Here is a 12943-nt window from a genome sequence, read left to right on the forward strand (position 1 = left end):
CTTTTTTCTACTTCCCTGGCTACACTATCTTGTGCCGTGTCCACATCTCCCCTTGGCCAACAGCCAGCACTCGGTATCTTTGGAGAAACACTCAACAGTCCATTATAACTACCATCAGTGTACTGGAACCATGAGCGCGATGGGAAAGAGAAGTTGTGCTGCACATGTCTGTTCTGGGGAAGGACTTTTTACTGGGGCATGGAGTGATAGCAGGAGGGGGAATGGCTTTAAACTGGAAGAGGGCAGGTTTAGATTAAACATTAGGAAGAAGTTTTTCCCTGTGAGGGAAAAACATTAAGGGCATTTGGACAATGCCCTTAATAACATGCTTTAACTTTTGGTCAGCCCTGAACTGGTCAGGCAGTTGGACTAGATGATCCTTGTAGGTCCCTTCCAACGGAAATAGTCTATTCTATTCTATACCGCCTTAAAACATCTCTTTTCACATTTTTTACTGTTTCCAGAAAGTTTCTGCTTTTTTGGATCCCTCAGCACTTCTGCACAGTTGCTAAAGTGTCCATTATTTGTTTGTACCACCGACCTTTCTATCAAGCAGACTGTCAGTGAGAACAGTATCTCAACTTCAGTATTTGGCATAAAAAGTGTTAACAAGGAAATAAACCAAAAGAAAACCTCCAAGCTGTTCTCCACCAGCCAGTATAGGAACGCAAGAATTTGCTTTAAGAGCAACATCAGTCAGTTGGCTGCCAGCGGTTCTACGTTTTAGATCACAGAAAGAAACTGTATCGGGTTGTTAGTCCCGTAAAAGAATTAGTATAAGAGCGCAATGAAAAATAAATATAAGGGTTTGGCATGGGAATGGTAAGATGCCGTGCATTGAACTATATACAAATTTAACAAATTATTAATAATAACACAAATGAGAAATTTAGATTTCTCCATACAACCTCTAGGTTATATGGAAAGAAGAAGAATGAATGTGTGCTTCTGGATTTTTATTCCTACTCAGATACAGACAAAAGCAAAATCAAAACTCTCTAGAAAAGCTTTTTCTGAGGAATACATTTGCATAATTAGAAACAGAATTCATTTCCTGAAGAAACTATTTTTTTCTTTTTCCTCAGAATATTTATACACGCGTTAACCCATTATTAGGAGATAACAATGGGATGGGCATACCATAGTTTTAATTACAGTTTAGGCTGCAAGGCCAATACCGGGGTTGACCAAACACCAATTCTCTTTAGTCGCTGCGGTCACTCATTTTACTTTTCATCCTCACTCATAATCTGACAGGATTCTACTCACAATCCTTAAAAACCAAAGAGAAAGACTTACCTGAACAGACCTCTTTGTAGGTAGGATTCGGAGTATACCCTCCCGCGTAACCCACTTGAGTGGAGTAGACTCCCTTCTGGCGCCAAAACTTCCTCTCGGCTCCCCAGAAACAGCCCATACCTGAATAATAAAGTACATATCGTTATGTCAAAATCCGCTCAATACCGAATCACTCATTTGCACTTTAATTGATACAGTCCATAGTGGAACTAACATCTATAGCCAGCACACCATGGTCAAATCTTTCCCAAGATGATGCATAGAGTAACTATACCGAGAAATGCATTCTGCATCACAGCACAACTCAAATAAAGCTTTATTTATGCTTCTGAATATTAACATCTCACAGAGGACAAATCCTATAAGGGTTCAAAGGCCCCAACAAGGAGAATTCTCATGCACATAAAAAAAAAGTTACTTAAAAGGCAATTGCGCTATTTGTACAGCACCATTTTTACTTTAGTTGATTAGCAAGCTGTCAAAACACAATAATTTGTATTAATGGCAAACAGTTATTTAATTTTCTGCTTTCAGGCATATGCAGTCTTTAAAGGTGGCAGTAATAATGGATTAAATTATATGCTGTACAGGAGGAAAAACGCTTTTGTTTAACAATTTATGCATGCGGATATTTGATGTTCAGACAAAATTTTGGTAGTCATTCGCCCACGTGGCCAATTATCGAAGGACATCAGACTGTCAACAGGTGTAAATGAGCAAAACTCCCCTGGCAATAGGAATCAGGCACATTCCATGAAAGCCAGGGGGAAAGGAAGAAACAAGACTAACGTTCACAGTTCTCTGATAGCTCAAATAGTTAAGAAACATTAGCTACAATTTGGGAGACTCTCTAAAGCTGAACCGTGTCGTGTACACTCTAGTATTGGTCAGCTTATCCCTTATTATGGACCATCTATTTTCTCTTTCAATGACAACATACTTCCTTTTACTCTTCCCTTACTAAATGATTTGGAATAAAAGGCAGTAAAAATAAGCTAAATATTTAATACACTTAGAAATCAATGATCCATGATAGGTTTTCTATTGATAATACTGCAGATATGATGGGTTAAAAGATTACAGAAACATTCCTTCAAAGTACGACTAAAACAAAGCAGTCCCTTCTATCAGCTATGATGGCTCCCAAACGCATGTTCTTTCTTTGAAACTTCTGAGATTAACTTCACATTAAGGCTGCAATGGACCAAAAATTACAGAAGTAATGACCGAGATTCGTTGTTCTAATTCAGGTGTTCAAGGAAGCCACATAAATTAGGAGGCTCGCCTGCTACTGGAGACCGTGGGAAGAGGAAGGCATCTCCTGAGGACAATTCAGCCCCCAGAAGATACAAATTGCTGATCACATTGCAGTCATTCTCCCTTGACTACAGAGACAGCTATGGCTATTAGACTTGGCTTCCTCAGCTAAATTAGGCTGGTGGCAAACTGCTGTAGGACCTCTCTTGAAATTCCCTCCCAGTTTTGCAGAAAGAACAATCCAGAATTCTAATCTGAGAAATTTTTCAGTCACTCACACATCACCTATCTAATGGTGACTTAAACTAGAGTGTATTTCTGTACCTGAGGTCACTATTTCATCTCAGTTAAGTCTGAGAAGTTCTCCAGTACTTATGCCCCTCGGTTGAGTCAATTGATATTGAGTGAGACAGGTTTCACACGTCACACTGCTCATGGCGCACAGTACGAACGGCAGCTGTGGTCCTGTCATGGTCCAAATCAAGAGGGTAAGAAGAGAACATCAGCAATCCCTGCCGCTCAGGTTTCCTTCCCACAGAAGTCAGAGGATGTATAAGGGGCACAGCACATGCCCGTGTGTGGTGGTGCAACCCCCCGCCCCCTTTCAGGCCCCTCGGTACTTGGCATAATTTCCTCCCCACATGGGCCACATGATAATATTACGGAGCAGAACGATGCACAATGGTCTAACATGAAAGAAAGAAAAGGTGGAGAGCAACAGACTAAAACCCTATGGCAGCCCTTTAGTGCACCCGGTCCCCCATGGCTCCTACCGCTTGAAGAATAGTAACTATAATCGATCAGTCCTGACAACATATGGATTGCAGCCCTGAGGAGAAGGACCTGGGGGTGCTGACTGACCAGAGGCTCAGCATGAGTCAGCAATGTGCGATCGCAGCCCAGAAGGCCAACTGTATCCTGGGCTGCATCAGAAGAAGTGTGGCCAGCAGGTCAAAGGAGGGGATTTGGCCCCTCTACTCCACTCTCGTGAGACCCCACCTGGAGTACTGCGTCCAGCTCTGGAGTCCTCAACATAAGAAGGACGTGCACCTGCTCGAGTGGGTCCAGAGGAGAGCCACAAAGATGCTGCAAGGACTGGAGCACCTCTCCTATGAGGAGAGGCTGAGAGAGTTGGGGCTATCCAGCCTGGAGAAGAGAAGGTTCTGGAGAGACCTTATTGTGGCCTTCCAGTCCCTAAAGGGCCTACAGGAGAGCTGGGGAGGGACTTTTTACTGGGGCATGGAGTGACAGGACGAGGGGGAATGGCTCTAAACTGGAAGAGGACAGGTTTAGATTAAACATTAGGCAGAAGTTTTTCCCTGTGAGGGTGGTGAGGCACTGGCACAGGTTGCCCAGAGAGGTTGCTGAGGCCCCATCCCTGGAGGTGTTCAAGGCCAGGCTGGAGGTGGCCTTGGGCAACCTGGGCTGGTGGGAGGTGTCCCTGCCCATGGCAGGGGGGGTGGAACTCGATGATCTTCAAGGTCCTTTCCAACCTAAACCATTCTATGATTCTATGAATGTGACCACAGAGGGGGAGGTACCAGGACCCCAAGTCCTAGCAAGTCCTAGGCTTGTGGAACCGGTGGAAAGTACCGGAATAGTCCATTGTCTGAGCTGGGCCACAGGGGAAAATTACCTGATGAAAGTCAATTATCTCGGATCCTATAAGTAGCTGTTCTAGTAAAGACCCTTTGAGCTCTTCTGGATTACAGCAGGCTGTGGCCAGTACCTGCCCTGAGTTGGGATGCTCTCCACCTATATGTTTGTGATATACATGTTATCTTTATGGATGTGGATGTTCTTCTGTCCATCCATGCACATGTAGGACTTAAAAGCCGTACCTTTCGGATTGTGAGGGCCACCTGCTATTAAGAAATTCCCAATCCCAGCAATCGGGGACCTCTGCGTGTGTGTGCGTGCACGCGCGTCCACGCACGTCTTTGTATGTTTTGCTTATATCTCTCTCTCTCTGTTTTTTTGCTTATATGTATATGTAATGATTGGGGATACCTCATAGTAGGTTAGTGTCGATCTTGCCGTCTTCGAATCTGTACTTAAGGCACTGTTTAGTTATTTTGTTAAATCACTTTGTAAGCCTTTAAATCGGTTAATGATACAGCGCTGCTAAAACTGAACCTCTTGATCTACCTCAAATCACTAATAAAGTGTGAATCTCTACCAAATCCTAACCGTGTCAAATACTTCCATCCGCGACACCATGTCTCCTCCCAACAGTCGGGTGACAGATGAGAGGGAGCCTGGAGCAGTGACCAGGGAAGTGCTCCTCAGCCCATTGTGAAGACAGCCTTTGAACACATAGTTTAGACATAGACTTTGAGTCTTTAACCAAATAACTGCTTGGAAGTATACTTTTATCCATGTTTCTCATACGTGCACGTAAAACTGCATGTGAACAGAGGTTATGTCTGCAAATTCCTTGTAAAAATACCACATGCATCCTGCCAAAATTCCTGCCACAGTCCATTTGAGTGATGTGAAGCACGTAGGCAATAACTCAGTAACAATACTTTAACACGGAGGGTATGCAAAGTCTTGACTTTTTCATACCGAAGGGGCATATGGAAACAAAGTTCAGAGGCAAACATGAGCACACACAGCTTGGGGTAGGAGGGCAAATTTCTGTTAAAATAAAACCCTTGAGCTTCATGAATCCTGTCTGCAGTTCTTTTCCCCTCATCCCCAGCCTTACAGGTGTAGCTAGATCTTGACTACGTCTTCATACTGCTTTATCCATGAGGACATTTTGGAGGCATTACAGAATTAGACTGTGATGAAGAATCTATTTGAATAGTTCCTCTGATTTTGCTAAAGTCAACACAGAAGAGAAAACATCATTTTAAAAAAACATGACTGGGACAATTGTTTAATTATGTGAAAGGCCTGTTTATACCAAGTATATCACAGGTCCCAAAAAAGGTATTTCCATTCCATTGCAAGCTAAGGAAAAGTTAGGAACACAGCTTTTCCATGGCCATCTAGTCTGCTCTAACAGACTTTGTTCCTTCTGATAATCATAGTTTACTCTGTCAACAAAAGAAATTTTTGTGTTCAGATATGCAACCCCAAAAGACGAAGGAGGCAGGATCCACTTAAATCTCATCTATCTTAAATTTAAAATTAACTACACACACTGCACAGTTGTTCTGCTTATTTTTTAGGACTGTCTAAACTTGGTGGTCCCAGAATTCATCAGATTCTTCCCTACTTCCCATGACAGTGTTCACCCAAACATGTTGTCCTGAAAAAACAGACACCTTTCAGTAGTTTTCTGGCGGTTGGACGTAGGCAGAGGGCAGAAGAGGGCATTGGAGCTCACATAGAAGTGGGCAGACTTAGGCAATATTAGACTGCTTCCAAGGGTGCTTTTCATTTGTTTTGTGGGTTGTTGGTTAGATCCCAAGTCTGTATCTGCATGCGAAGCACAGAAAATAAACTTCAGCCCAACACTAATACTTCAGTGCATCCTTAATATTACAAGGGAAGTTTGAGTTCCAGCTGCCTAAAATCCCAGCTGTGTCTGCAGCAGGTCACACCGAAACCCTTGCAGAAAGGATTTATCGAACTAACATTGGCTGGACATGCATGCTGAGGGGTGGGGAATGAGCTATGTCATCTATGCCAGGGAATTGTACAGACTCAAAGTTCTTCCCACAACATATTCCTAGGATCACACCTGACTGCAAATGAGTAACCCAAAATTAAGGACACAACCCCAATTCAAGTTTGAGTTCAATGAGACCCCACCTGGAATACTGCATCCAGCTCTGGAGCCCTCAACATAACAAGGACATGGACCTCTTAGAGCATGGCCAGAGGAGGGCCACGAAGATGATCAGAGGTTTGGAGCACCTCTGCTATGAAGACAAACTGTGAGAGTTGGGGTTGCTCATCCTGGAGAAGGCTCCAGGGAGACCTTATAGCAGCTTTCCAGTATCTGAAGGGCACCTATAAGACAGCTGGAGTGGGACTTTTTACAAGGGGATGTAGGAATAGGATGAGGAATGGCTTTAAACTGGAAGAGGGGAGACTTAGATTAGATACTAGGAAAAAAAAATTCACCCTGAGGGTGGTGAGGCACTGGAACAGGTTGCCCTGGGAAACTGCAGAGACCCCATCCCTGGAGATGTTCAAGGCCAGGTTGGATGGGGTTTTGAGCAACCTGGGCTGGTGGGAGGTGTCCCTGCCCACGGCAGGGTCGTTGGAACTAGATAATCTTTAAGGTCTACGATTCAGATATAGACCCAACTTCAAATACAAAGTAGAAATGCTCATTCATTTCCTATTTATTTCAAGAATTTTAATGCTCAATAAATCCCTAACTGCACTGTCTGAAATTACTGATCATCAGGGCAGTGGTCACTGACTCTCTTTGATCAATAACTATTCTTTAGGATTCTCCCATTGATAGCCCTCTCTGACCTGTTGGTTTGACCTAGTGACCCACATCCTCATCACGGTTTCTTTCACTTTTTCTTCTTGCAGTTTATGTCTGAATTCATTCTGCCCACCTTCCTCTGAGAGACAGACATTTTATTCACTTGGTGAACTATTCTCATCATTTCTCAAGTACGCTGGCACCTTGCACTAACAATAAATCCTCACATCCATGAGAACAGATAAAATTGAAATCTTTGTCATAATAAAACAACCTGCTAGTAAAGGGACATAATTTACAACAATACCATCCTAAATTGCTTTCCACAGTATTAATACATTCAGCGGTTGATGTTTGTTATTCTGCTAAAGTGGTACCATGTTCTACAGAGAAATTGTCACAAGGAAAGAAATATTAACAATAAAACCCCCCATAATATTCCAGAGTTAAGACACATCAGCTCATGGAACGCCTGTTCTTCAGAGCGCTGGCTGCCTTAAGCCATGTTTAACATGAACACCGATTACTAAAACAGGAAAATAATCTCAGTTCAAGACTTCACATGCTCTTGTAGTACAAAAAAAAAAAGTTTATTTTCCGTATTTGTTACTAGTTTAGTAAGAAACCGGAAGATATAAATAAATGAAACAATTAAATAAGTATATAAAACTCAAAGGACAAAAACAGCAGGAAAAGAAACATAAAAGCAAAATAAGCCACCCGCATTATTATAATTTGAAACTAGAAAACATGAATGTGATTTTAAACTACTCATGAGATAATTTGCATAATCCCCAGTACTGGTGAAGTGAGTGCAGCTTTAGAGTGAGATAGAGAGCTTCCGGAGGCATTCCTAAGAGAAAGGGAAAAAAAAGGAAATACTGGGGAATGTACTCATGTTCCCAGAAAAAGTAGGATTCGAACATAATGGATATTGCAGAAGGGTGTTTAAGCCTTGAAGATATTTGTCACTTTTTAATTGCTAATTTGTAAAACAAAAACTATTCTTTCAGTGATGGGTTTTGACTGACTCTTAATTGGAATTTCAAAAGGTATTTAAAGATTTTTTTGCTTTTGAACTTCAAAACCAAACGGATTCAAATGGCAATCTTTAAAGGTTCATTCGTCCCTACAAATAATATTAATCATACAATTTGGGAATGAATGCTGTTACCCTTATTCCTTTCTAGCATCCACATCCATTTTCTCAAACTATTCTCTTCATATATGCATACACATACATATCTTCTGAACAACTCTTTTTGTACACAGCCTGACGCTCAGCCAAGGAACACGTGTTTCCATAGGCAACCCAGCTCATTTGCATATTTGTTAAAAAATAGTTAGCATAAGATGAAGTATTTTTCTAAAATAATGAAAGCAAAGCGTTCCTCTGGAAAAGAGACAAGCATCCCGTTGTAAAAGATAATCTGCAATAATTTTGCAATATTCACAGAGATAAACCGAGCAGAATTGAACCCCAGGTGTCTACTTCCTAGTGAGATGAATGGTTTAAAGATTACGTTAACCATATTGATTAGGTCTCCATTGACTGCACCGGGAGCTCATACATTCAGGGACTAATTTATTTGCCTAAATTGAGACATCCGGGGTCATTTGAGGTGCTTTAGGGTATCTAACACACCTATCTACACTAGGCTGAGGACACAGGACTTGGGAGAGACACGTGCCTTTCTTCAAAGGCATCCTGAGGCCAGGCAAAATGCTCCTGGCCCTCTCACACATAACTGGTGGCATATTTTAAGGCAAGAGAAACAAGCCCATACCCCATACGCAGACAAGACAAAAACCTGGAAGTCTTTGAATCCACAGTTGAATCAAAACCCCCAAAACATAGTGATTTGTGTCCGAAAGTTGCCTGTTTCTCTTCCGCAGCTATAAAGAGACCAGCATGTAGTAGTCTAGATGTAGTAGTAGAGCTCAGATGTAGTAGTCTATGTTGCAGCATAACCCGTATGAATCCTAAGCAAAATTACTAATTAAAAAGCTATCTATCCTCGTAATAATGTTCTTTATTTTGTGTACTGCCTGCAATAGACACAGAAACAAACAAACAAAAAAAACAGATTGGAAAACTTGGTTGAAATTTCTGCAACGTTCAATTTGCCACTCCTACAAGAAGCCGCGTGGTCCCGCAGACATAACCTTTACTCGCCGTTGTTCTCAGCCCCTTCTCCGACATCCGTTCTTTGAATAACACTCAGTTTCCATGCAAGTTCCCCGATGTAAATTCCTATTTATGATTCCATTATGTAAATCAGCACAAACAGCAAATTTGCATCAGAAGGGCATCCCTGATCCAAACTAAAACCTCACAAGACGCACTCATTCTGCGCTAATTAAAGTCTATTAAGTTCTGAGCTCCATAGCTGCTGATGCTTCAGGGACTCTCAGCTTTCCATTGAAAGAAACTCACAGCATTGTTTTTATATACCAGATGATTTTCATATTTTCTCTGAAACACACACACGTATATGGTATTTTCACTTGTGGAGCATTTTTTTAATGCCTTTGTCCTTTACCTTTGTGGTCTATCCTTCTCCGCTGGGCATCAGGTGCACACACAACCTGACTTCTGCCTGTCTACCCAACGACCTTTCGCTCCTGCCAGCTTTATTTATAAGCATCCTCTCTCCCCTTCCCTCCCAGCAGCCCGACAGGACATCCAGAAGACTCTTTTTGTCACATTCTGAAGAATGAACGCATTATTCCACTGGCATGCCAAGTCTTTTCTGGCCCACCGCCTGCAATCCCTCCACCCACACTTCAAGGCACTTTTCCATGCAGCAGATTAAGAAGCTGTTTCCATGCCAGGTTGATAGCAATGCTTCACTGCAGAAGATGAACTGCAAAGGATATGGATCCCGCTCCTCCTTCTGTTAACGGGATTTTAGAATTTACGATTCCACTAAGTAGGGGAAAATGTCAGTTTTAAATATATACTCGGAAAAATAAAACCTGCTGGTACGCTGAAAGAACAAAGAGCAAGGTGCCCTGGAAAACTCATCCCTAACCCCAGATTAGAGGAAGGAGTGGGATAAGATCTACCCAAAGCTCGGGAGCACGCTAGAGAGAGGAGACCAGCTCTGGTGCCAGCTTATGTTCTGAAACCCTAGAAGCAATGATTCTGCCAGCTGCTCAAACGCTACAGTACCCAGCCAAAAAGTAGCTGGGGGCACAGGCTGCTCCTATACGTTGAAGCAGTAAAGGACAGCCAACAGTACATCCCACCGGCCTACCTCAATGCATCTCGCTCCAGCCAGCAGCTCTCCGGGAGCCGAAGACACAGCTGCCAGTATCCCCGCTTCTCTTGGCCAGTAGAGGACTTGGCCCAAATTTCGAATACGATTGATTTAGTTACCTCTATAAAATCTGGAGAAGGAAATGCTCAGCTGCTCTGAACTGAAATGATTTTTTTTCCCCCAACTGGAAAGGAATAAATCGAACCTCAGAAAGTTATATACCTATATAATAACGCTCATTTCACACGTTTCCGTCAAATACTGTGATTGGCATTTTTCTCTTTAAAAAATCGTATGGAGCAGTTGGTGCAGCTGATTAATTGAAGTCAGTCCAAGTACTGATATTTCTAAGTACTGAGCCAAAGAGATATTTATGCTGTGTGCTCTGAAACTGTGGGGACCATTAATTTTTAGTACTTTGCAGGTTGAAGGGGGTGACTTGGCTTCACCATGAAAGGTCAGCATGAGACCTTGGTAGGCACCATTGTGTTCCCTCCCCTAAAGAGAAGATGGATAAGCAGGCAACAAGGAAGCTGCGATGGGAGCCAGCAGACTCCCAGTTCGGACAAGAAGGAGATCAGGATGTCCTGGCAACCCAGGAGAACATCCAGTCTGCATACAGTCTATACACAGTAGTTGTACACCTGGTTGCAATAATTTTTCTTGATTTTATGTAACTCAATAGCACCAAACTTCCAGAAAGTTAAATTTTGTTCTCTACAAGGAAATATGCCGGTCCCTTTGGCTTCACTGGGGTTGTGAACACAAATCCGAAAGTAGAACTGGATCTCACAATCACATGTAAAGTGAGTGAATACAGCTTTGGTGAACGCTTTCATACCACCTGTGCGCTTACACAAGAGTCAATAAGGGCCTGAAAATCAAAAATGATCAAAGCCATGTCCTCATAGGCACCAAGATAAAAATACAGCATGAATTACCCCAGAGCCTTTGTTCTGAATTTTTTCAAATTCCTGTCGAGAATCTGGAAAGAATTCCAGATTCAGATTGAAATGCAATATTGTCTTTTACATAACACTGTAATATGTAGGGCTCTTTGGTGAGCCATCTGGATGCATATAGGATTAATGTTATCAATCAGGATTTAAAGTAAACTTGTATTATTGATGTCTTTAGGGGTTTAGCATGCAGCAACCACAGAATATTTGAGCAATCACAGAATATTTGAGATCACTGGGAAACAATCAACTAAGAAATGGTTGGGAGGAGTATAAAAAGACTGAAATGGAGAACAAGCTCAGCTGAAAGAAATAAAACTCCTGATGACAGATGGCATTAAGCGGATGATCTTCCTAGATAAGCGTTGGCTCTAATGCTACAACAGGGTTGATAAATATGTTGAACAGCTTGCCTGGGGCAAGTCAAACAAAGCCCTCGGCAAGAAATTTAAAATGCAGTTTGCCTAACAGAGCAACTAAAGAGGAATTTCTTGGCTCACCATTTTGCCAAGATGTGTTCTGTTCACGCTGCATGAATTCCCAGAGAAACTGTTGGGTTTGCTTCTTTTTCCATAGGAGAAGCAGAAGCCTCATGTTCATTCAAATTAACAAATGGCCAGGCAATTCATTTCTGCCTGAACGGGAGCTGCTGACATCCGAAGTGCGTGCGGGCACATGTTTGTGTATGTACGTATATATGTTTGTATAAAATCCGCACAACAGATTAGAATTATTGTAAAAGAAAAAGCAGACTACCATAATAGAAAGGGAATATTTTACTGTCAAGAGAAAAACTGCCATGTTTTCAGCATGAAAAATATGCGTAACATGTCATAAGTATAAGTATGACTTTCGAAAAACCCTGTAAGACAACAGCACTCAAACTGGGAAAAGCACTAAAGAGAGAGAGATAGAAAATGATTCTTAAAATGTGTTTATTCAATCCATCATGAAAGCGTGCTACAAGTTATAAATAATACAAAATCAACAGGATTTAAATAAATCTGAAGCCAGTATCAAGAATGTTAATAAGGCACAAACCACAGTTGCTCTAAACTGCACAGTTATAGAGGTTTCAGATATTCCCATTTAAATGCAATTTTGATCTTAACCAGCAGAGAGCAGGGATATACACAACTCAGTGTATCAAAATACTTTCAAAGATGGCCTTGTTCGCTGCCTTTCCCCACCCAATAAGCAGGAATATTTAAACCAATTTTATCCTGATTGTCAACAAAAGTGTTCTCTGGTGAGTCCACATAATAAGAAAATTCCATCATCAAAATTCTCTGCTGGGAAACTTCTTGCGTCTAATTGCCACAAACTGGAAGATACAGCCCACTCAAAAAATCATTTACGCCGATCTGAAAGGTTCTCATTATACACTGGGAGGATAATATGCAAAAGCCAAACCTTCTGACCTTCAGAGTTTCAACAGACTGTCCCTGTACCCATGACGCCCACCTCCACCCGGCAGAGCTGGGAGGACAACTGTGCAACATAACTGTCACCTGTGAGCTGCACCTGAACCGTTCAGAAATGCATCTTGGGTTTAAAGAATCAGAACTAACACTGTGAATCATTACAGAATCCCAGACTCCCAGACTGGTGAGGGTTGGAGGGACCTCTGGAGCTCCCCCAGTGCCACCCCCCGCCAGAGCAGGGGCACCTCCAGCAGTGGCACAGGACGGCGTCCAGGCGGGTTTGGGATGGCTCCAGAGGGGGAGACTCCCCCCCCTCTCTGGGCAGCCTGTGCCACTGCTCTGCCG

At 42.3% G+C, this 12943-nt stretch overlaps 1 protein-coding gene across 1 annotated transcript in view; it reads right to left on the minus strand.

Moving 5' to 3' along the window:
* Nucleotides 1-12943, minus strand: part of MSRA (methionine sulfoxide reductase A) — a gene marked incomplete at its 5' end in the record, with an annotated part of 201485 nt that overhangs the window by 169843 nt on the left and 18699 nt on the right. The window contains one exon of the mRNA XM_009887947.1: nt 1300-1419. Coding sequence (XP_009886249.1) covers nt 1300-1419 — 120 coding nt within the window. The remainder of the gene's footprint in view (nt 1-1299; nt 1420-12943) is intronic.

Source organism: Charadrius vociferus, unplaced genomic scaffold (assembly GCF_000708025.1).
Source record: "Charadrius vociferus isolate BGI_N301 unplaced genomic scaffold, ASM70802v2 scaffold36, whole genome shotgun sequence".
Taxonomy (NCBI): Eukaryota; Metazoa; Chordata; class Aves; order Charadriiformes; family Charadriidae; genus Charadrius; species Charadrius vociferus.